Genomic DNA, 24791 nt, shown 5'->3' on the forward strand with positions numbered 1-24791 from the left:
AAACTCGGTGGGATCCGGATCCGGTTAGTTGCCGATGGCATTTCCAAGTTTTGTCGGGGTGAAGCACTTTAGCCTCCCGCATTGTGCTGTGAATGTGTGACCTCCCTCCAGCCGCGGCCGCCGTCCCCGACTCCGGGCGGGCCATGCGGCCCCCTCGCGGGCACCTCGGCACCCGCCCTCTCCCCGGGCCCAACCTGCGCGGCGGCCCGCGCGGCGCTTCCCGCGGACCAATTCTGCCCGCTTGGTGGCGGCGGTGGGGGTGGGGGTGCTTCGGGCCGCGCCCCGCCCGGGACCCGCAGAGCCACCGCCCCACCGGTAGCTGCCGCCGGGGGGCCCCCCTGCCCTGCCTTTCCCGGCCCGGCTCCCTCGGCCCCGCCCCCCGGGGAGGTCGGGTGGGGAGGCCGCGGGGGAGTGGGCCCGGCCTCCCCCGGCTGCGCCCCCGCGTCTCCATAGCGATCCTCCCGGCGCGCACCTCCGGGCCGGCTCCCCCCCGGGCTGAACAATGCGCGGCGGGGCCGGGGGCGGGGCCCAGCTGGGCCGGGGGCGGGGAGAGCGCGGGCCGAGGGGGCGCCGGCCGAGCGCACCGCCCAGGCAGCAGCCGGCCGCCCGGGTCTGAGCGGCGCGGTGCGGCCCCGCTGGCTCCGGGAGCGCCGCCCCCGCCCAGCCCCGGGCCCGCCCCGCTTCCCACGCCGCCCGGCTGAGCCCGCGCGGGAGCCACCTGGAGCCGCCGGCAGCCGCCGCCACGGCAGGTTGATGCGCGGCGCCCTCCCGGGACGCGCACAGGAGCCATCTTGAAACCAACTTCGCAAACTTTCGCAAAGTGCTCTCGAAGTGGAAGCTGCGGGGGAGCCCGGGAGCGCGGCCGCCGGTGTCCCCGCCGGGGCCCCCGGGGAGGCAGGGCGCGAGCCGCCCCGAGGGCCCGGCGCGGGGCGCGCAGGAGCCCTCCCCCGGCCGCGCCGGGTGGATGCGGAGCCGCGCCGGGTGCATGGATTGTGCTCGGGCGCCCGGCTCGGGCTCGGGCTCGGGCTCCGGGCCATGGCGCCGCCGCCGCCTCCCGTGTTGCCCGTGCTGCTGCTCTTGGCCGCAGCCGCCGCCCTACCCGCGCTGGGGCTGCGAGCGGCCGCCTGGGAGCTGCGCGTGCCCGGCGGCGCCCGCGCCTTCGCCCTGGGGCCGGACTGGACCTACGCGCTGGACGCCGCGCGCACGCCGCGGGCGCTGCGGGAACTGCTGGACGTGAGCCGAGACGGGCGGCTGGCGGGGCGGCGGCGCGGGCCGGGCGCGGGGCCCCGGGGCTGCGTGCGCCTGGGGGGCAGCCCGCTGCCGCTGCTCGTCCGCCTGGCGGCCCGCGGCGCCCCGACGGCCCTGAGCCTCCGCCTGAGGGTGCGCGCGCACGGCCCGGGTTGCGGCGCCCGGCTCCGGCGCCGACCGGCCACCGGCGCGGAGCTGCGGGCGCGGGCTGTGCTCACGGTGCCGGGGCCCGGCGCGGTGCTCTGCTTCCCGGCCTCCGGCGGCGGCGGCAGTGGCGGGGCCACGCTGCACTCGGCGCTCGCGGCCCTGACCACTTTCCCCGCCTGTAGGTGCCCGCCGCACCCCGGCCCCCGCTGCCCACGCAGATCCGTCTGCCTGTCGCCCGGGGGCTCGGCCCGCCTGCGCCTGCTGTGCGCTCTGCGGCGCGGGGCCGGCGCCATCCAGGTGGAGCTGGCGCTGGAGGCGGCCGCGGGGACGCCCTCCCCGGCGCTGGCGCTGTCTCTGTCGCCGCCGACCCAGCCCCAGCCCCAGCCCCGGGCGGTGGCGGCTCGGCGGGCTCGGCGGGGCGCTGGCGGCAGCACGACCCCTCAGTTCCCGCTGCCTAGCTACCAAGTATCCGTGCCCGAGAACGAGCCAGCCGGCACCGCTGTCATCGAGTTGCGCGCGCACGACCCGGACGAGGGCGAGGCGGGGCGCCTGAGCTACCAGATGGAGGCCCTGTTCGATGAACGCTCCAATGGCTACTTCCTCATCGACACCGCCACGGGCGCGGTGAGCACGGCCCGCGCACTGGACCGCGAGACCAAGGACACGCATGTGCTTAAGGTGAGCGCCGTGGACCACGGCTCACCGCGACGCTCCGCCGCCACCTACCTCACCGTCACAGTCAGCGACACCAACGACCACAGTCCGGTCTTCGAGCAGTCCGAGTACCGTGAGCGCGTGCGTGAGAACCTTGAGGTGGGCTACGAGGTGCTGACCATCCGTGCCACCGACGGCGACGCGCCCTCCAACGCCAACATGCGCTACCGCCTGCTGGAGGGCGCGGGCGGCGTCTTTGAGATCGATGCGCGCTCCGGCGTGGTGCGCACCCGGGCGGCGGTGGACCGGGAGGAGGCGGCTGCCTACCAGTTGCTGGTGGAGGCCAACGATCAGGGCCGCAACCCAGGCCCGCTCAGCGCCACCGCCACTGTGCACATCGTGGTGGAGGACGAGAATGACAACTACCCCCAGTTCAGCGAGAAGCGCTATGTGGTGCAGGTGCCAGAGGACGTGGCTGTCAACACACCTGTGCTGCGCGTGCAGGCCACTGATCGGGACCAGGGGCAGAATGCGGCCATCCACTACAGCATTGTGAGCGGCAACCTGAAGGGGCAGTTCTACCTGCATTCCTTGAGCGGCAGCCTGGACGTCATCAACCCACTGGACTTCGAGGCCATCCGGGAGTATACGCTGCGCATCAAGGCGCAGGATGGAGGCCGGCCTCCGCTCATCAATTCCTCGGGGCTGGTCCTGGTGCAGGTACTGGACGTGAACGACAACGCCCCCATCTTCGTGAGCAGCCCCTTCCAGGCGGCCGTGCTAGAGAACGTGCCCCTCGGCCACTCGGTGCTGCACATCCAGGCGGTGGACGCGGACGCAGGGGAGAACTCCCGCTTGCGCTATCGGCTGGTGGACACGGCCTCCACCTCCGTCGGGGGTGGCGGGCCTGCGTCCCAGGACCCCGCATCTCCCCCGGACTTCCCTTTCCAGATCCACAACAGCTCGGGCTGGATCACCGTGTGCGCGGAGCTGGACCGCGAGGCGGTGGAGCACTACAGCTTCGGGGTGGAGGCGGTGGACCACGGCTCGCCGCCCATGAGCTCCTCGGCCAGCGTGTCCATCACGGTGCTGGACGTGAATGACAACGACCCGGTATTCACGCAGCCGGTGTACGAGCTGCGTCTGAACGAGGACGCCGCCGTGGGGAGCAGCGTGCTGACCCTGCGGGCACGTGACCGGGACGCCAACAGTGTCATCACCTACCAGCTCACCGGCGGCAACACCCGCAACCGCTTTGCCCTCAGCAGCCAGAGCGGTGGCGGCCTCATCACCCTGGCACTGCCGCTGGACTACAAGCAGGAGCGGCAGTACGTGCTGGCCGTGACCGCGTCCGATGGCACCCGCTCGCACACTGCTCAGGTGTTCATCAACGTCACTGACGCCAACACCCACCGGCCGGTGTTCCAGAGCTCCCACTACACCGTGAATGTCCGCGAGGACCGGCCGGTGGGCACCTCCGTCGCCAGCATCAGCGCCACCGACGAGGACACCGGTGAGAACGCCCGCATCACCTACGTGCTGGAGGACCCCGTCCCGCAGTTCCGCATTGACCCGGACACGGGCACCATCTACACCATGACCGAGCTGGACTACGAGGACCAGGCCGCCTACACCCTGGCCATCACCGCCCGGGACAACGGCATCCCTCAGAAGTCCGACACCACCTCCCTGGAGATCCTTATCCTCGATGCTAATGACAACGCGCCCCGCTTCCTGCGGGATTTCTACCAGGGTTCCGTCTTCGAGGACGCGCCGCCATCCACCAGCGTCCTCCAGGTCTCCGCCACCGATCGGGACTCGGGCCCCAATGGCCGCCTGCTGTACACCTTCCAGGGCGGGGACGACGGGGACGGGGATTTCTACATCGAGCCCACGTCTGGCGTGATCCGCACCCAGCGCCGCCTGGACCGGGAGAATGTGGCGGTGTACCTCCTCCGGGCCCTGGCTGTGGACCGGGGGAGCCCTGCGCCCCTCAGTGCCTCAGTGGACATCCAGGTGAACGTCTTGGACATTAATGACAACCCCCCGGTGTTTGAGAGGGACGAGCTGGAGCTGTTTGTGGAGGAGAACAGCCCCGTGGGGTCTGTGGTGGCCAGGATTCGTGCCCATGACCCCGACGAGGGCCCCAACGCCCAGATCATGTATCAGATCGTGGAGGGCAACGTGCCCGAGGTCTTCCAGCTGGACCTGCTGAGCGGCGACCTGCGTGCCCTGGCTGAGCTGGACTTCGAGGTCCGGCGGGAGTACGTGCTGGTAGTGCAGGCCACCTCAGCCCCGCTGGTGAGCCGGGCCACCGTGCGCATCCGCCTCCTGGACCAAAACGACAACCCGCCCGTGCTGCCCGACTTCCAGATCCTCTTCAACAACTACGTCACCAATAAGTCCAACAGCTTCCCCACGGGCGTGATTGGCCGCATCCCGGCGCACGACCCCGACCTCTCCGACAGCCTCAACTACACCTTCCTGCAGGGCAATGAGCTCCAGCTGCTGCTGCTGGACCCGGCCACCGGAGAGCTGCAGCTCAGCCGGGACCTGGACAACAACCGGCCGCTGGAGGCGCTCATGGAGGTGTCTGTTTCGGGTGAGTGGCCGCCCGGAGAGCCGCAGGGACCCGCCGGGGGCCTGCCCTACCAGCCGGGGCGCATCTGGGCAGGGCCCAGGCGGCTCTTCGGGGATCTGTGGGCTCCGGTTGGAGGATTGGTGCCACGAGCTGTGGGGCGTGCTCCCCGCTTAGGCCAAGGGAGTGGGAGGGTACGCACTGCTTCCCTCAGCACTTTTTCTGGGAGCAGGCTCGGGCTGCCTCAAGTTCAGGACCGGGGCTTTTTTTTTTGGCGCTTTCCTCCACAGGCTGATTGTGATTCCTGATTGTGCTATGAAAAGTTGGTCTGCAGGGCTATCTGAGTTGTCTGGTTTGCTTGGTACCGTTCTGTGGTCAGCCCTCCGCCTGTCTGGAAAGATCAAAGGTCACCGCCCGCCCGGTGTGCTGCATGGAAATTGCTGGACGGTTCCCTGAGTCACCCTGTAATCGGGCGGCAGTTGGTTCCCGTGATGTCTCTTTTCTGTCTCCTGCAGATAATAACAATCCCGCTTATGTGTGCTCGTCTGTCTGGGAGTGCTTTGAAAAGCATAGCCTCGTTTGATCTTGGCTTCTGCTCCTGGACACGGGCTTGTAATTTGGGTCTTACTGAGAGGCCTGCCCAGTGTGGTGGTGGAGGAGCTCAGTGCGGGTTCCCCGGTGTGGGAACCCAGAGGGCCCGCTCGGGGCTGGAGGTGCGCAGTCGGGCAAGGTGGTCTCGGCTCCGTCAGCCTAATGCCCGGCAGCAAAGAGCGCACCCCATGCCGCCGATCCCCGAGTGCCAAGCGGGCTCCCCAGGGCCGGGCGGAGGGGACAGATAGAGGGCGTGGGAATTGGGAGACACAGCGGCTCCTTAAGGGGGCCCGCCTGTGGGCAGGGTCGGCTGGTGCAGACAGGTGCCATTAATGACGAGACCAAACTATTACAAGAAAGGCTTTGACCGTGGGTTGTTTGAGTCAACGTTTCGGCTGACTTACTTGAACAATAAATGATTTCAACACAGTGTCACCGCGGGAGCCCTGCGAGAATTAAAAAGGAAATTCTCTGATCTGTTTTGTTTTCACCTTTGGTTATCAGTCGTTATACGCCAAGGGTTGGGTGGCAAACAGGTCCCTGTTCTAGTTGTTTGCTTGTGAGATCCGGAGCTCAGGGTCCAGTTCTGCATGGTGCGACCACTCGCCAAGGCTTTCGGCGGCACAGTCTCTCCGCAGGTGCATATTGTAGGTTTTGTGGGGTCATGTACATGCGCAAGGGATACGGAAGAGGCCCTTAGGGGGAAATTGTCAGCGGGCTTATGGGTATTCCGAGCAATGACCTGATACCAAAAATTGTTTCCTTCCCAAATCCCCACTTGGGTTTGCCCGGTTTTTGATCCTTCTACTGTTCTGCGTGCTTCGTACGACACAGTGGAAAACAGCCGGTGCGGAAATGACTTGCAACACCCTGGGGTTTTGACTGCACAGGGGACACAGGGGGCCTTAGTGGGAACAGTGCGTGTGGAAGCAAGGATGTTGTGTGTGTCTGAGGCGTCAGGAATGTGGGCCCCACTGTGGCAGCCGGATAACAAGGCTTAGGATGGATTTCATCCCCCCAGAGGGGAGTTACTGAGAGCTGGCTTGCCTACCTGGAGGGCCGCCACTTGGGACCACAGCTGAAGGTGGGCTGGGGTCCTGCCACGTGGGGGACTGTCGCAGTGGTCTCGGTGACCCAGGGCCGACATAATGCTTCTGCCCCTCGGGCACTGGGCCTTCTGGGGGGTCCCCCAGGAATAGGTGGTTCCCTTTCGCTGGGTTCTGATCCGACAGCGGGTGGCTTTATAAACCCTTGCACTTAACATGGACACGCACCCTTCTGGGAACTGGGAGGTGAGCGGTGTTAGGATCCTTGCCTGCGAGAAAGTTCTGGAGGAATGCTTTGCCGGGCTGACCATTCCAGCGCCAAATCCTCGCTCAGTGCTGAGTCTGTGCTGAGGTTTGAGGGGGGGACACCGGGGCGTGCTGTGGCCCTCCCCCCTTGACGGCTGCTGAGTGCTCGGGCAAAGCCAACGGCTGGAAACTCTTAAAATCTGTGGATTGCAGGCGGCAGAGCGGAGCGCGAAACTCTTAAAATCTGTGATTGCAGGCGGCAGAGCGGAGCACAGGGTAGCGACAAAACAGAGCCCGAAGTCAGTCTTTGAATGAACCCGGGTGGATTCTTAGGTTTTGTAAAGGAACAATGGAGAAAGCGGTTGTGGGGGACTCACACCCTGTTTTCATTGAAGTGTTACTGGCTTTCTGGGATTTACAGCCGTGCCCTAAAGCCTCTGATGCCTTATTACCGCCCTCGCCCTCGAGGTGCTGGATGGAGCAGTTCTGTGGGCGCCCGGCCAGCAGGTCCCCGGCAGAAGAGGCTGCTGGGAAGGTGCGCAAGGGGGAGGGCCTGAAATGGCCAGGCAGGGGGGAGGGGTGTGCGGGGGGGGGGAGGGCCTGTAGGGGAGGGTTGTGGGGGGGGCAGGAGGAAATGGCTCCAGGAGAGAGCAGCTTGGGGGGACCCGGGGACCAGGAGGGCCTTTCCTTTTGCCAGACCAGGGGTGTCGGTTAGCGGGAACGTTTTAGTAGATGATACTGATGGTTTCACACAGACGCCCGGGGTCAGAACACTGTTTGAAAATGTTTTTGAATTAAAAAATAGGCACGTTTGAATAACGGCCAGTGTTTGGAGGACAGCCAGCCCCACAAAGTGCTCATTCTCTATGTGACGGTTTTTGAATGAGGTTTAAAATTCTGTGATTGGGACCTTTTTATGGCTGTTGTATGAAAGCCGTGTTTGCATTTTTCAGAGCAGTGCGGCCGCCAGCCCTGTGGGACCTTTAGGCCCGTCAGGCTTCCCCCGAATGTCTCTGGATGCCACGCCTTCGTCCCATCCGCATTTCAGTCCAGCCGCAACGTGCGTGTGCCCCTGGGGCTGGGGCTGGACCCGTGCGCGGCAGAGCGTGGCACTTGGTGGGAAGCGGTCCTGCGTCTGTGGGTGTTGCCGGCCCGTGGATGCGGGAATGTTGGCGTGTGTGGGATAAGAATGACCCGGGTCGCTGGGACACGCCAGAAGATGGGGCCACGCGGTGAAGTGAGATCAGGCAACCTCAGGGCGCCTGGGGGGCACCGTCGGCTGAGAGCCAGACCCTTGATCTTGGCTCAGGTCTTGCTCTCGGGATCTTGAGACGGAGCCCGGCGTTGGGCTCTGTGTTGGGCGTGGAGCCTGCCTCAGAGATCGGCTGTGGTTTGCCTTGGTGGGGAGTACGTGGCCTAGGGCCGCCTCGGCCTGGTGGAGCTTTAGAGTGCATCTGCCTCCTTAAATACAGCGGGTGGAGGGGACTTTTCCATGGGTGATGCAGAGCCAGAGTGGAGGGCAGGCCGCTGTCCCAGCAGCGCCAGGATGCCTGGTGTCAGGGCTCTTCCCAGATATCACTGGGAGCTGAAGCCGTGTGGCTGCGGAGTTGGATTCTTCGGTGACACCCCGTGCCCCGGGAGTTCGGTGCTTCTCATAGCCGGTGGGCATCGCAGGGCCTTCCGAAGCTCTGGGGACAGCCGCTTGCTAGCTTACGTTCAGAAACACCGGCTCCGAGCCAAGAGCATGTTTATCCTTTCACTGAGCACCTACTGTGTGCCAGTACGGCCCTGCTCTCCCGGACGCCGGTGGGGGACGGAGGATTGGAAGAACGCAGAGGAACACAGAACTGAGATGGTGGGGAGGGAGATGCGGGGTGGGGGACGTGGCGTGGGGACCCGTAATCTTGCACACGAAGCACCTTCCCAGCAGGGGAGCGTGTGTGGCGGAAACCCCCCCCATGCGGAGGGCCGACTCCGGAGGGTTTGGGGCCGATCTGGGAGATTTGGGGAAGAACCGGGTGTGTCTGAGCTGCACATGGGAAGGTGGCTCTAGGCGGTGAGCTGGGAGGTGTGGGGGTGGCCGAGGAGTGTGGGGGGACAAGGTGGGGCCTGCGCGGTTAGACGGTGAGATGTGGGGCGGGGATGGGCTTGAGCGGCCCGTGTGCTCTGCGCTGGGGCCTCCCTGGGGGCTCCCTGTCTGAGCAGGGCGTGGTCCTGCCAGGAGCACGCCAGGGCCCCCGAGGCTTGACAGCAGCTGCTTGCAAGGGCAGCGCTGGGGTTTGAACCCATGGCTGCGAAGCCATGGTCTCTCAGGCTGTGCTTTCCAGAGAAAACGGGCTCCAGGAGACGAGGATGAGGCCAGGGAGGAAGGCTCCCTGAGCCGGGTGGCCTTGCAGGGGGGTCTGGCTTTGGAGGCAAGACCAGACCACGTGCGGCTCGGGAACCTTTGATCTTTGTCACTGTGACGGCTGGACACGTAGGTCTGGGCAGAGGCCAGCTGGAGTCCTGGCCGGGGGCGGTCAGCATGGCCTCAGCAGTGACAGAGAGGGCTGTTGTGACTGGGGGTGGTCAGTGACCAGTCTGCAGGGGTGTGAGGGCATTAGGGCAGGGGATGTGTGTGACAGGAACGGGACCGTGGTGCAGCCTTGAGGAGCCGTGGCCGGAGTGGCCTGTGGGCAGGGGTGGATCAGCCTCGCAGCTGGGGCAGGAGCAACCACACCCAAGGGAACCCTCTGGAGGCTGAGGGTCCCACCGTGGGTCACCCGTGGGGCAGAAATGTGGCTTGAATTAACCAAAAGGAGGTCCTTGGTAGCGTCACGAGAGCCAGAGTAGCGGGGGGCTGGGCAGCCCTCTGAGGAGCAGGGGACAGGCTTGCAGGGGTGAGGGAGCCAGGCTGAGGGCAGGGGGGTGGCTGTGGGGACGTGGAGCGAGCAGTGACCTGGCTGGGTTGAGGGGCGGGAGGACTAGACCAGTCAGCGGGCACCACCACCACGCTGGCCACCCTGTCCCTCTGCCTGTGCGGCTGTTCACCCTGTGTGATTCCGGGGGCACCGGGAGTGAGGGGGGCACCGCGATGGCAGAGCAGTATCTGTCGGGGCCACGTCGAGTGTAGACAGGGCTGCCCGGGAGGGTCGGTTCTACTCCTCTTTGACTCATAGGACCTGTGATGGGGGAGTAGGGGGGCCAGGGCCAGGGCCATGGGGCTCCTGGACTGCTCAGGGCCAGGGCAGCCCATCTCAGCACTGGCTACCTGGTGACAAGAAGTCTCCTGGTGGTCCCACCCACCAGCTAGAGCGACAGGGAGACTGTTTACATGTGGGCAGAGCGACAGGCAGTGAGCCCCTTGGGAGGAGGGTACACAGACCCTGTATGATGTCGACTGGCATTGGCAGTTTGCCGGCGACACCCAAGCTCCGTCCAGGGCCGGGTGCCCCCTTTGGGCAGCCCTCTCGGGGCCGGGTGGACACGCACACCTGCTCCCGGCGACGCCCGAGAGCTGAAACCTGCGGGGGACCCGGGGTGGTGGGATGGGGGCTGCCTGGGCCTGGCAGCCGCCGAGGCCCCGAGAGGTGTGTTGTGTGGCTCAGGGCCATGAGCCTCCTCCCTGCCCGCACTCGGATGCAAAGAGAGCCAGATTTTATCGTGTGGGGCAGAGCATGTGGAAAATCTTCCCGAACTGGCATGACTCTTCTCCGCTCACTGCCTAGGGGGTCATAGTTTTCTGGTGTTTCTTCTTGTCCTGTAACCTGAACGTGCAGGTTCGTACAAAAGCCGGAGGGTTCCTGGATCCCGAGGGGTGGAGTGAATGTCCCCCTGCTTTCTGTGGGTTGGTTTTGGGAGGGTCACGGGGGCGACCTGAGGATGTGTGGCAGGGTTGGGGTCCCAGGTTGTCAGGGTCCGGGACCTGGCCTGGAGTTTGTGGGGGATGACAGGGGGCCCCCTCTGCTTTTCCCCTGTGAGTAGGTGGTCCGCAGTGGCTGTGGGTCCTTTACGGACCGAGCCCCAGGGGCCTGGGAGAGGGTCCCCCGGCAGAGACTGCGGTGGCTCGTCTGCCCCCCGCTCTGGGCACTGGGGGGAGGCTGACGCAGAAGACAGGATGCAAAGTGATCCCTCCCAGCACTTTGGGTCCCTCTGTGCCTTGGGGGCTTGGCTCCGGGGGAACGTTCTACAGCTGTGGCTGATTCTCACGACTTTGCTTCAGGTAAGGACTTGCGGATGCCTTGGAAATCGGTTCCCCCTTTTGGGTGTGAACATTCCAGAGCTGGGGAAAGCCCGTCACCAGCCCTTCATCGTTCTGTCACTCCAGTGAGCGCCTCCTGACGTCCTGGAGATGGGCCACGATTCTTTCTTAAACACGCACACATGTGCACCTGTGCTCACACACACATAGACACACACATGTGCATGGACTTCAGCACATGCACACACAAGCATGCTCACGTGTGTGCACACATGGACACAAGCACACACACGCACATAGACATACACGTGCAAATGCACGGGCACAGGCACATGCATGCATAAACGCACGCGTATGCACAGACACAGGTACAAACATGCACACATGTGCACACAGAGACACACATGCAAAAACATGTATGCACACACACGGGCCGGGGATCAAACATGAACAAACACACAGACACACAAATACATACACGTACACACGCACACAAATCCACACAGTTTGACCACTTTGGAGGCAGACTGTGTCGCATGAGCTTTCCTTCCAGCCACCCCAACCCGACACACCGTGTCAACATCTGCAGCCGCGGTGGGGTCCTGTTGGCCAGTCTGATGATCCCTTGGGGCTGGTGACATGGTGCCAAGCTTGTGGGTGTCCCATGGACCGTGGGCCTCCCGTGAAAGGGGTTGTGTTAACCTTTAGCTTCCAGGGTCAGCCACTGGGTATTGAGGCATCAAGCGTGTGGAGTGTGGCTGGTCCCTCACAGTGGCTGTTGGGACAGATTCTGTGGCTACTTTTGCACAGCTGTGTCCGCGGCGTGCCCTCGGTGAGCAATGAGCGAGCCCCGGGCTGGTGTCCTTTCTGCACTGATCTTATGCGACGGGATAGTCCCTCCACCTTCCAGGCGGGAAGCGGATGGGGAAGGACACACAGCCTGCTTTGTCGTGTGGAAGTGTTAGAGGGGACACGAGCCCCCCCCCCCCCCCAAGGCAGGGCAGGGCGCCACCTCCACCCCTCTGATCTTCCCATCTGCCCGCCTCCGTCTCTCCCCTGGGGCTTTGAGGTCAGGGGGTCAGTTTCTGATCTCGGCACACCTGGAAGGAGACTGGCGTCAGAGCCAGGATGATACCCCAAGAGGTGGTCGTCTGAGAGCCTGTCGCCCCACTGCGTGGGTTTGCGGGCCCCCGCCCCAGGCTCTGCCTTATCCCCTGGCTGCAAACCCGAGAGTGCCCATTTCTGAGGCTGCAGAGCTCCGGGCGGTAGGTCCAAGTCTGGAACCATGGGTGGCCTCACTGTCGGCCATAGGCTAAGCCCTGCCACGAGGAGCTGTTGTGACAGCAGCCCTGGGGACCCAGAACAGGAGGGCTGTGGGCCACGTGTGTGTCACGCCTGATTCCATGGGAGCGCTACGGTGAGCAGGGTGCAGCTGCTGCACAGTGAGGGAGAGGGGGTCCTGGCGGCTCTCCCTGAGTCTTTATGGGCCTCCTATGGGAAGAGCTGTGTCACGGGAAACTGGAGTGCAGGACCTGCGTGCATCAGGGGCGGGGACGGACCTGAACCAGTGCTGTGGTCAGGGTCAGAGGCAGCCGGGAGGTGGACAGCATTGTGGAGCTCACGTGGAACTGACGTGCCCTTGGGGGCCCTCCGGCTTCCAGAGCAGATTTTCCTGGCCAGGGACCCACCAACCTGCCTCCCTCCTTCCCTCTCTCCATCAGTCAAGATTTTTCCTTCTTTTTCAATAGTCTGTTTTCACTTCCACTTCTGGGTTTGTGTTTTGTTTTGTTTTTGTCTGTTTTTTGTTTGTTTGTTTGTTTGTTTTTTGGTTTTAAAAACTGTCTCATCGAAGTGACACTTGGTTAGGGTAAACTTGGAGCGGCTTGTTCAAACAAAGTCCTGTGCTGTGTTAGCATTCGGAGATCAGAACGCTCTCCTGGGGCAACAAACTTTCATCAGGGAGTTGACTGGTGAACGACTGTGTCACAGAGTGAAATCGGTCCACCGCCGGGCAGCCCCGCTTTGGAGACGGCCACCTCAGCCGTGGTCTCCGCAGCTGTCCCTCGCTGCGCTCTGACGCATCCCGGTGTGGGACAGAGCATGGGGTTTCCCTGGCAGTGAAGCCCGATGGCCCCCTGAGTGCTGATGGCCAACGCTGGTCAAGTCAACCCCCTCTGGGCCTCACGGTCTCCCCTGGAATGAGGCGGTGGGACAGTCATCGTCCAGGACCCCCGTCCTGACTCCAGCCCTGGGATCGCGCTGTGGGTGAAGGACCGGAAAAGCAGAAACCCAGCCCGAGGGTCTGGCTGTGTCTTGGGAAGCCTGTTTGTCGCTGTGAACGTCGCAGGTGCCGAGAAATGACCTTGCTTAAAAGCTATCATGAAGTGTTCGGGAATCACGTTTCTAGTAAGGGATTGATGTTTCGAATATGTAGAGAGCTTCCGCAGCTCAACCATGGAGAAACAGACGACCCGATGGAAAGATGGCAAAAACACTCAGTTGGACGTTTTTCCAGTTAAGACGTGTGCACGGTGACGGACGCACGAGAGGGGCTTCGCGTCACTCATCCTCCGGGATGTGCAAACCAGAACCGTAGCGAGGTGCCGCGCCCCACCTTTAGGACGGCTGTTGTAGAAACAAAAACAGAGCAGAAAGTAAGGCAGGGCTACCACGGGGAGAAATTGGACCCTAGTGCTTTTTTGAGTGAAAATTGGTGCAGCCACTGTGGAGAACCATGTGGCGGCTCCTCGAAGGATTCAACCTGGAATCCTGGTGGGGTCCAGGAATCCCACTTGTGCATATCGATACAGAAGTAAAAGCAGAACCTTGACCGGGTTCCGGCATCTGTACGCTCGCGGCGGCCAGCTCACGATCCTCAGAAGGTGGAGGCTCCCGGGGTCACAGGCAGACGGATGGGTGAGCGGAAGCAGTGGGTTCTCGTTCAGCTTTGAAGGGGAAGGAGAGGGGACCCGTGCTACAGTGTGGAGGAGGAATGAGGCCCTCGTGCTCCGTGAAATAAGCCAGACACGACCCACACCCACAAGGTTCAGGGCTCTGCTCACGCAGAAGTCAGCGACCCCGCACCCCATAAGACCTGGGCCCATGGGCGAGGGCTGCCACCTGTCCTGACCCAGGTGCCTCCGCTGGTGACCCCACACCTGGCACCCTCTCAGGGAGCGGCTCCGGTGACTCCTGAAGACAGGGCTGAGCCACAGAAGACGCCGGAACTCCAGGGAGCTGAGAGTCCCAGTGTCCCCCTCACGCCTCAGGGCGTCACCCTTGGAGCTGACACTGCGTCGGGTGCTCCCATGGAATATTCCAGTCTTCCGAGGTTACGCTAGTGAATATAGTGACAGAAGTCACTCGCCCATGGAAGTGTGGTGGCCGTGTTGGCCCGAGAGAGCCGACATGAAGAGGCCTGGGGCACGGACACAGGCCACCAGGCGGGCGAACCCCCAGGAAGGCGCTCGACGAAAGCAGCCAGACAGGAGAGCCCACACGGGGCACAGAAGCTGCCGCCCAGCCATCCACGGAGGCCGGGCACGCCTGCCGCTTCTCCCCGGGGCTGGGGCAGGGGCACAAGGAGCGACCGGGATGGGCCTGGGGTCTCTTCTGGGGGTGACGGAAGGGCTTTAGCAGGTAGAGGCGGGGTAGCATATCACTGTAACGCACCAAATGCCTACAGAAATATACGCTTTAATGGGGCAAATCACACCCTCATTCTCCACCGGAGTCCTGACCCTGTCCACAGCCATAGGGGCGGGGGCTTTAGGACGATTTCTGTGTCTGAGCATGTGTGACATCTCTCTGGCGCTTGACCGTGTGTTAGGAGCTGCAGGATAAGCCGAACCTTTAAAAGCCCTGGGAAAGAGGAAGGCCCTCGGGGCATCGGGTGCCACGGGGACCCTCGTGCCCTGCAGCCCAGCGGGGGGGAGGCTGGGGCCCGGGGACCCGGGCCCGACCCCACTGCCTGGGCAGAGGAGGGTGAGAGGGTGCGGGCCCAAAGGCCGTCGTCCTTGCACGTGGGGGCCTCTGGCCACGCCTCCTCCCCTGGGACGGGTCTTGGGTTCAGTACCACTTGTCTGAGCACAAGTCTGGGCATTTGTTGGCATTTTAACATGTTCAAGCAACTGGGCAACTGGGTTTGATCTTTCCCTGTTTCATTTTTTTAAGATTTTATGTAATTATTTGCTAGAGAGAGACAGCGAGAGACGGAGCACAAGCATGGGGAGGGGCAGAGGGAGAGCAGCAGACTCCCTGCTGGGCAGGACCCTGGGGTCATGACCCGAGCCCAAGGCAGACGCTTAAACCCACTGGCTGCTTTCGTGGAGCGCCTTCCTGGGGGTTCGCCCGCCTGGTGGCCTGTGTCCGTGCCCCAGCCTCTTCATGTCGGCTCTCTTGGGCCAACACGGCCACCAGACTTCCATGGGCGAGTGACTTCTGTCACTAGATGCACTAGCGTAACCTCGGAAGACTGGAATATTCCATGGGAGCACCCGACGCAGTGTCAGCTCCAAGGGTGACGCCCTGAGGCGTGAGGGGGACACTGGGACTCTCAGCTCCCTGGAGTTCCGGCGTCTTCTGCGGCTCAGCCCTGTCTTCAGGAGTCGCCGGAGCCGCTCCCTGAGAGGGTGCCAGGTGTGGGGTCACCAGCGGAGGCACCTGGGTCAGGACAGGTGGCAGCCCTCGCCCATGGGCCCAGGTCTCACGGGGTGCGGGGTCGCTGACTTCTGCGTGAGCAGAGCCGTGAACCTTGTGGGTTGGGGAGACCCTGCGGATGGGGACGGTCAGGACACTTCTCAGGGAGGTGGAGTCCGTAGGCTCCTGGGTGGGTCCCAGTGAAGGTGGGGGCAGGGGGCTGAGTGTCAGTGAGCGGCCCTGGTTAGGGGCTTGGAAGCTGCAGCTTCTGGGGGCAGGAGGGGGGGCCTTCTCAGGAACGGACCGAGCTCGTGGTGCAGCCGAGCTACTCCCAGACCTTGGGTGCTGGGCTGCAAGGTGGTGGGGTCCAGGGTCAGCCAAAGCTCCGTCCTCCAGGTCAGAGGCAGGGGTGAGGGCAGCGTCTTGGGATTGCTTTTGGCTCTGCTGTGTGAGATCCCTGCTGGGCACATCCTCTCCGTCTTGCGTCTGTCCGGGGCTCATGCACACAGAGGATCCGAATTCCGGATTTGTAGCCCTGCACCACGTGAAACGTGTAGCACAGGCCCCTCTCTGTGCCCCCTGGAAGGTCCTGCTTCCCTTCAGATCCTCGTGGGCGGCCTCCTGGGTTTTGCGTGGGCTTCCTGGGAAGCCAGAGTAGCTGTGAGCGGGTGCAGGGGAGGTTCGGCGAGGGGCCGGGCCTGGTTCCTCAAGGCGACGGGCTTCCTGTGTCGGCTCCTGGGGCTGTGACACGGCTCCACAGACCAGCAGCTCAAGACAACAGAAATGTATTCGCTACGGCTCGGGAGGCGGGAAATCTGGAATCAAGGTGTCGGCTGGGCAGCCTTTGGAGCAAAGGGGCTGGGAGGCTTCTTCCTGCCTCTTCCAGTTCCCAGTGGCCCCAGGATCCTTGGCTTGCCTTGGCTCGCCCTGGCTGTGCTTCCGTTGTCCCATGGCCTTCCTGCGTGCCACCTGTGTGCCTTCTCGTGGTAAGGACACCAGTCCTACTGAGTTGAGGACCCACCGTACTTCTCTCAGACCCCATCTCAATTTTCCTTTCTTTTTTTAAGTAGGCTCCATGCCCAGCGTGGAGCCCAGCGCGGGGCCTAAACTGAGATCAAGAGTCAGATGCTTAACCGACCGAGCCCCCCGGGCGCCCCCTTAATTTATATCTTTATTACATCTGCAAAGGCCCTGTTTCCAAATCGGGTCACACTCACAGGAACTGGGGTTAGGACTTGAACGTCTGTTTTTGGGGGACACGGTTCAGCCCCTTCCAGCACCTGCCTTCACGTTCAGGCACGTAGCTCTGGTGTCGTGTTCTGTGGGGTGACGGAGCTCTGCTTTGCTGGTGGGACCCCCGAGTTGGCCGCCGGAGTGGTCTCCCTGATTGTGATGCCACGGGACCCACCGGGGTCCTGCCCCTTTGTCCTCCTCTCCCCTTGGGCTCCTCCCGTGAGACCGAACAGCGCAGGGGTTAAGGCTCCCGATCCCCGCGTCTCTTGGGGGAGGAGGGCACGTGCTCCCGGGCATCATGTGGGAAGGAGCAAGGAGCAGGCGTGGCGTGTGTGGACCAGTGAACAGGGGCCCGGAGGGGCGGGGCGGGTGGGCGCGGTCCGAGAGGACGGCCTCGGTGCCACATGACACAGCTGTGGGAGGCGCCTTTCCAATGCAGCTGTCCGTCCTGAGTGTGGAAAATTCTCTGATGTGGAATTCAATGTTCCGCAAACCTTCAAAGAGGAAAGAATGGAAAAATGTGAACGTTTATTGTTCTGAGCGGTTTCCCGTGCATCCGGCACGTGGCTGTCGGGGGTCAGGGGTGTGCGCGTGTGTGTGCAGCGCAGGAAGCTGAGTGATGAGTTCGAGCGCCTTGGCCAGGATGCCTCACGGGACCGCAGATGTGCCCGAGAGAGCGGTCAGGGGTTGGGCCAGGGGCTGGGCCGGGGGCTGGGGCTGGGCTCGGCACCCGGCCGGCGCCGCTGATCGCCAGGTAGAAGGTGGCAGGTGCTGGCTGAGTCTGCGGGGAGAACCAGGCTGGGGCGGCCCCGGAGGCAGGAAGCCGAGGGCGTCAGGGTCAGCACGGCTGTCCGAGAGTCCCCGGTGGGCCTGGGAAATCCATTGTGTTTGTGGTGGAGATTCTGTTTTCCTCCTCCCGTTGGTGCTGCCCGTTGGCCTGGCGTTTTTAGAACCGAAAGTGAAGTTGGAACCGTGTGAAAGCGGGCCCAGCTCCTTTCCCGCAGCCCGGGGACCTGAGGTGGGGGAGCCCACGGGGCGTTTCTCCCCGTCCATGCAATGGCCTGTTGGGTGAGGGCTGGCCTCGGCTGGGACGTTCTGGATTCTTCCAGAGCGTTTCTACTTCTGAGCTCTTGGAAGCGGACGGCACCAGCCTCTGAGTCGTTCCCTAATAACTGCTTCTTAGAAGAACCAGAAAGATGGTCCACGACACGGGTTTGAGTGGGAGCGCAGGGGTCAGCGGCATGTGGATTTGGGAAGTAGGGAGGGGCGTGTGGTGGGGGGGTCCCTCGGCTTTGTGTCCCTGCCCTCGGGGTGCTGCTTGTGCTCGGGAAGGTCGTTCTCACACCCTACGGCCGTGCAAACCAGTGAGAGCCCGAGCGAGGGGACTCTGCTGCCCGGGAGCTGAAGGCGCCGTGGGGGCTAAGGGGGTTCGGGAAGCCCCGGGGGTGCTGACGCGGCCAAAAGGGGCTGTGCCGGTGTGTCCTGTCCTGTTTGGTTTGCTGAGCTCAGACTGGGGCCACGGTCCTGCAGTGTCCTGTAGTCGTGTCCCGTGGGTCGGTTCCACACACTCATCAGTGACGGCGTCTGGGAACGGGTGGCCGCCCAGCCAGCCGCCTGCTTTTCGGATTCCCGAGGGCGGGCTCAGGTGCAAGGGGTCCCCACGCCCACGAAACGCACCTGCTCAGCCATCTCCAAGTGGACAAGCTCGGGGCATTTGGGACATTCACACAACCTGCACCCCCGCTGTTCAGTTCCAGAACATTTTTCTCACCCCCCAGCTGTGCGGTTTTGGGGTTACTTTGTTGTTATTTGAAGAGATAGAGCCAACGAGACTTCTCCGTGCCGACGGATCGGTGGCGGCTCTCGGCAGCATGGAGGCCGCCTGTCTGGTGGGGAGGGGGTTCTGTCCATCATCATCTCAGGGTCGTGGGGTGGTGCGTGCTGGGACGGGGGGAGGGGGCCGGAGGGGCCGCTGTAGCCGAGGGCTGGGTAGGTCTGCCCTTCTGCACCGGGTCAGAACCGGGAGCTTCTGCCTCAAGAGCTGGAAACACAGCCTTAGGGCCTTTGCTGCCATCCGTCGCAGGCGGCCTGTCTGCCGGCCCTAGAGTGACTGGCTGGCCTGGTTGCTGGCGCCGGAGGGGCTTCAGGCTGTGGGACCGCAGTGCTCAGATGGGGAAGGGTCTGGGCAAAGCAGGCTGCGTGGCCTTCCTTGCTGTTACCTCGCTGGACGGTCCCTTTCACGTGGTGCTCTGGACGCCGTCGGAGCCTCGGGCCTTCAGTCCAGGGTCCCCCTGGCGCTGACTGGGCCCCTTCCCGAACTGCCAGTCTGTCCATGGCTCCATATGTGGCTCCTCCCCCCACCTTCTTCAGTGCTGGCCCCTCTGCCTGGACTGGACAGATGATGTTCACACCTTCGTCCGAAATAGAGTTCTGCCCCCCCCAATATCTCACTTCCTGCAGCCTCAGCCGTGGCTGTGACAGAACCAGCTTGGAGACTTGGCCCGGAGGTGGTGGGGGGTCCCGGTGGGTTCCTGCACTGAGAGCCCCCCCGGGTCACCCAGGACTCTTCTCTCAAGGCACTTGTTCATGGGATGGAAGCCCAATGGCGGGGGCATGGAACTCAGGGTGCTGGGCCCGGTGGCCCCTGTGGCCTCCTGGTCATCTGGTGGGCATCCCCGCTGTGCGCCCACTGTCCCCATCACCCCGCGTCAAAGCCTCACCCTGCCCCGGCAGCCTGCCCAAAGCCAGGTGTCCTTCCCATGACCCTCTGGCAGCCATCTGCGTCCTAGAGCTTGGCCCAGACGCCCGCTGGCTTGCTCGGGAGCCCGAGCACAGATGGGCGAGGCCAGGCAGGGTGAGCGAGGCCAGGCGGGGTGAGCGGGCACGCAGAGGGAGGGTTTAGTGCTGTACCCTGGAGAATCGGGCTCTCCGGGGATTCCCTGTGCTCTCCTGCTTCTCAGAGACTGGCTTTCCCACCCAGATGGCCCAGGCAGTGTCCGCGGTGGGAGCAGAACCGCCCAAGGGCGAAAGGAGCCGGAGGGAATTGGGGCCGGAGGAGCAGAAGAGGGGGCTGCTCCTGCCTCTTGCCCCTTGGTCGTGGCCTCTGTGTCCGGGGCACGGGTACTGTCACCCTCTTAGAGCTGTCCATGCCCCCCAGGGCTTGGACTAGGTCAGCCGAACTCTCCCCAATCTGAGTTAGGAATGAATCCACTCTAGCTCGGTGCCCCCGGGGGGTGGCGGGGGCAGGGCTCCTGCAGGGGCTCACAGGACAGTGTGGGCATTGGCGGAGATGCAGAGCGCACAACTGAGTGTGGAGGTGCCCGTGTGGGCCCCCCGCCTCCCAGGGCCGGACGTGTGCAGGAACCCCGCGTTCTGAAGGTGACACAGGCTCTGGTTGTGGGGCTGGATCGGATGCCAGGAGGCCAGAGCTGACCAGGGTGCTCACCTGCCAGGCTCGGGAGCTGCGGGCGCAGACAGGCATCCCTGGGTGGGGGGCTCTGGGCCTTTCCCGCAGGGACTTGCACTTGCTGGCGGCTTGCGGGGGCGACTCAGGTGGTAATGCCGGGGTCACGGCTCATGTGGCTGCACAGCCCAGCTCCTCACTACAGCTCTGACCTGCAGGGGGCAGGGGCACTTGGCTTCTAATGCTGGGAGGGGGACACCGGAGGGGACGGCCGTGTGAGAGGCCCTTGTCCTGCCTCCCTGCAGGGGTCTGGTGATGGCCGATGGCGGGGGCTGTCCTCGAGCCATATGTCCCTCCAGGACCAGTTCCCACTGACTCGCAGCTGGACAGGCAGGGCCTCAGGCTCCCAGATCAGGACGTGGTTTGGGCCTCAGAGAAGGGACCTGGGGGCCTGTTTCAAGGTGGGGGCTTCTGTGTCACGCAGGTCAGCCGGGCACGTGTGGTGTAGCTAGTACAGGCGGGAGCCTCCCTGGCTGGCCTTCGGCATGGTCATCTTGGGGTGCTGGTCCCTCGGCCTGCCCCAGGTGGCACGGCGTTCCCGCTGGGCGGGGGCAGGCATGCAGTCAAGGTTGGAGACGTGTCCATGCTCAGGGACTTGGGCTTGCTGGCGGCTGGGAGGTGGGTGGAAGGTAGGGGAGCCGGGGGGAGCTCTGGGAGGAACACTACTTTGGACATCGGCGCGGTCTTCATGCAGCTTTTAGTCTCTGGGCCCCTGTCCAAGTGAGCATCGTGCAGGTGAGTGTGGGCGGACGACGGACAGACAGGATGGAAGTGTGCTCCAGGCCATGCCTCCCCAGCCCCCCCGCTGTGTGCAAGGGGTAAGGGTCAAGGAGAGCAGCCCCCCCCCCGTAGGGTCTCATTATGGCAAATCTCAAGCCCTCCAGCCCCCCCCCCCGACAGTCTTCGTTCCTGTTGATGTAGGGGGGAGCGTGGTGTGCGGCACTCAGACCAGAACCGCCATGAGCAGAATCACCGCCGCGCTGGTGTAGACGTTTTGGTGGAACTGCTTCAGACCTGCCAGTGTGGACACGGGGGCCGGCTGACCCGGGCTTCCCAAGAAACCTGACTCAGGACCCTCCGTGGGGGAGTGGCTTTGAGCGTGGATTTTAGCTTCTTGCCAATGTACAGACTGTTTGGCCTGCAGTGCCAGGTGCACGGTTCCCCTCATACTGTCCGGTTTACGGAGGATTGCAATCGGCAGGGAGACCCTGCGGCTCCCCGGAGGCAGGGGCCCCGGGCTCGGGGCGGGGATGTGCCAGCTCAGGGACCTCAGGACGGAAATGACTTGTCCTTCCCCGAAGGCAGCAGGATGCCAAGCGTGTCGTGGCAGAAAAAGCTGATGTTGGGAAGAAAAGGGAGGAATCCGTCACTCCACAGTTATGTGGCCCGGGCAAGGGGACGCGTTCATTCAATGCCTGGGCTGAGTTTCGAGAAGGGAGGCGGGTAATTGGGTCTAATTATCTGGAGACACTCGCAGGGCTGGCAGCGCCTGGACGCCGAGGGTGCCCGGGCCTCCCTGACCCTCCTCCTGCCCGCCCACCCGCCCGCTCTTCCCGCCCCCTCTGCCCTGTGCCCTCCGTGTCACCCCCGGGCTGCTCCATCATGCCTCGGGGGTTCCAGGGAACCGTGGCCCCGCGGAGGGTCAGCCCTGCTGCCCGGGCGTCCCAGGCCCTGGTATCTCTCGGCTCTCGGGGCTGCAGATTCCCAGCCCAAGGGGAAGACATGGTCCGTGTGTTTTGAGTGAATGACGGGAAGCACGCCGAAGAGAGCACGGCTGACGCTGTGTCGTGGCTCAGAACAGAAGGGAAGGTTGACTCCAGGTCCTGCCTGCCCCGGGGAGCTGGGACAGCGTGACCAGCGGGGGCTGCGTGGACTTGCAGAGCCCGGGGGAGCCTTGGGGGAGGCCTCTGGGCCGCATAGTTTTGTGCTGGTTGCCCGCATGTTTTCTCTGTGTCGATTGTGTTTTTGAAAAGAAAACCAGAAAACAGCCGAGCAGACACAGCACAAAGGCCGGCACCGTCCGTTTTTAGTTTTGTAAAGCTTTATTAGGGGAGATTAATAGAAGTTGCTTTTCAGAATCAGAAGCATGTTTGGTTCATTCACGAGAAGCACACTTGCCCTAGAAAATTCTGTGTAAAGGAGAACACAGGAAATCACCCCAAAGCCCAAGCCCCGAGCGAGTCCTTGCTGGCCTTGGGTTTGAGTCACAGTTTCTCTTCTGCTCGTTTGGCCCTTTCCTGTGGCCGTGTGCTTGCGGGGCGGAAGGTGGCCTTCCTGCTACTCAGAGAGTGACCGCGGGGCTCATCCTGGATGGGCCACACGCCTCCCTCCAGGCCCTGGTGGCAGGGTTGTCATGGCGATGGCGCTCTCCAAGCATTCGGGAGGCACCTCTGGGGCCGATACACTGAAGGGCCGGCCCTTTGTCCCGGGACAGCGGGACCCAGAAGGACTGACCGTGTGTCCGGCTCACTTTAATTACCTTGCAGGGACGCCCCGGGGAGGGGCGCTGCGGTCCCCTTGGGATGAGCCCAGCAGCCGGGCGGTCTCTTCCTTAAATGTTCAGATGTGGAGCCCTCGATTCAAAACAGTCCTCGGGTCATTTCCCAGCAGACTTAGCTTCTGTGGCTCCTTCACCTTAATGGATAGGCCGAGGCAGACTGCAGACAGCTGCCCAGAAGCCCGTCCCTGCGTGCTGGCCGGCGGCGCCCGTCCCTGCATGGTGGATGGCAGGGCTCGTCCCAGTGTGCTGGCCAGTTCAGGGCCAGCCCAGGTCACTGGCTCCACTGCCAGCTCCTGAGCATCTCTGTGTCCTGTCACCAAGCGCTCTGGAAGGGACATGTCCCTCTCCCGCGGCAGCCCCACAGCCAGCAGCTTCCTCTCCTCCCGGGCCTGTGTGCCGCACGCGAAGAGGGGCTTTCTCGGAGGAGAGGGAAGCTCCAGCTCGGTCACCTGTGCCCCGAGAGGGACGTCGTCAGGACTAAACGGAAGAGAGGGCGGCTCCAGGGTCCTGCATGCCTGCTTGGCTGGGCCACATACTCAACAAACGGCCTGCTGTGTGCAGGCCTTAGGACCGGCCCTTGTCTGGGGCTGCCCCGGGCTGTCCCCCATCCCCAGGAGCCACAGAGTCCCTCTCCTTGCCTCTGTCTGTTCCCAGAGCAGGCCTGCGCCCGATGCTGTTGACCTTCGCGGCTGGGGTGGTCTCTGGCGGGGCTGTCCCGAACACGGCAGGATCCGGAGCAGCGTCCCTGGCCTCCAGCCACTGTGTACCAGTTGCTACCCCAAGTCGTGACAACCGGACATGTCTCCAGACGTCGCCCCATGTCCCCTGCGCCCCCCTCCCAAAACACTGAGACGACTGCTCTCAAGCCAGGCAGCCCATCCAGAGGGCCCGCTCCGAGTCTGTCGGTCACCCTGTGACTCCCTGTGCCTGACATAGCTCCCAGCCCTGGGGGGCACGCAGGAACCCTGCAGAGCTCACGGTGTGTGCAGTCTGGTGGGTTTGACCTGGGACCGACTGCTTTAAGACAGAGCAGCATGGTAAAGAGAGGTCCAGCCCGGGTCCCGGGTCCTGGGTGGAGAAGCTGGCTCAGCCTGGCCGCGTCTGGCTGTATGATCTGGGGTCCCGTCACCCTTTCTGAGCCCCCATCTCCTCGTCAGTAAAGGGGTGTTGTAAGTGCCACCAAGTGGACATCCTGGGCCCCGGCAGCCTGCCCTGCGGTCACCTCCATGTCCCAGGTCCGCAGATGCAGGGTGGGCTCAGCTCCCAGGGCACACTCACACAGCAGAGGCTTCCCAGCATGCCCCATGGGACATGTGCTCTTTATAGATCGTGGAACATACTTGGTCTTGGGATCAGGCAAACCAAGGCTCGAGAGGATCCTTGGAGGGAAGCAAACTTTGGAACTGGGGCTGTCGGGAGAGACCCCAGCGGGCAGCTGCGGTGGGGAAGGGGGGCCCATGGCGAGGCATCAGGGACACTCGGAATTTGGCAAGTAAGCTATGTGCTTTGGGGAGGGGAGGGGCCTGTGTATGTGAGAAATGCCACAGGTCAAAGGCTCTTCCAGGAGGACTCGGAGGGGCCGTGACACCAGCAGGTGACAGGTCTGCCCCACAGACGCCTGCTGCCCAGCTCTCCATGCACGGGTACTTGCAAGCGCGTGACCTAAACCTGCCCAGGCTCACCTGGCCTGCCTACCAGAAGCTTCCATCCAGGAGGCCAGTCAGCTTTGAAGGTCAGCTAGCGCAGGGGACATTCGGGCGAGAGTTGGGGGGGAAGGGGCTCTGGTCAGGGGCCGAGAATGACCCCCGTGTCAGGACTATCGCCTGGACAGACGCCCGTGGAGCACCATGGGTGTCTGGGCAGAGCAGGCCGAGGGCTCTCCCCGAGCTTCCTTTCTCGGGGGGTGGGGGTGAGGGTAGGGCGCACGCAGCAGGGAGTGTGTGCGAGGGAATGCCCTGGAGGAAGTGGGTGTGGGGGAGCAGGACCTCAGGGCCCAGTCAGGAGGTGCTGCTCTCCAGAGGAGCCGTCCCAGGGGCCTCCATTTTGGTTCTGGGAGACTGTCACCTGCCTGCCCACCTGGACAGGGGCCTGGTCATACACACCACTGTGTCCCCAGCTCCGTGCTGGCTCCTTGCAGGGTCCACCATGGTGGCTGGGAGGGCCACTGGCCATCAGGGGCACTAGCTGGGGGGCTGGCAGACGTGGACGCAATGTAGGGGCGTGCAGAAGGCCCTGGGGCGTGCCCGCCTCTGTGGCGCTGAGTCTCA

General features: G+C 63.6%; 1 protein-coding gene across 1 annotated transcript in view; it reads left to right on the top strand.

Annotated features, from left to right (window-relative positions):
- The first annotated feature begins 622 nt into the window (after positions 1 to 622).
- Positions 623 to 24791, top strand: part of CELSR1 (cadherin EGF LAG seven-pass G-type receptor 1) — a 131718-nt gene continuing 107549 nt past the window's right edge. The window contains exon 1 of the mRNA XM_082739607.1: positions 623 to 4651. Coding sequence (XP_082595733.1) covers positions 1036 to 4651 — 3616 coding nt within the window. The 5' untranslated portion in view covers positions 623 to 1035. The remainder of the gene's footprint in view (positions 4652 to 24791) is intronic.

The sequence above is a fragment of the Mustela nivalis genome (genome assembly GCF_964662115.1).
Source record: "Mustela nivalis genome assembly, chromosome: 7".
In the NCBI taxonomy this organism is placed as follows: domain Eukaryota; kingdom Metazoa; phylum Chordata; class Mammalia; order Carnivora; family Mustelidae; genus Mustela; species Mustela nivalis.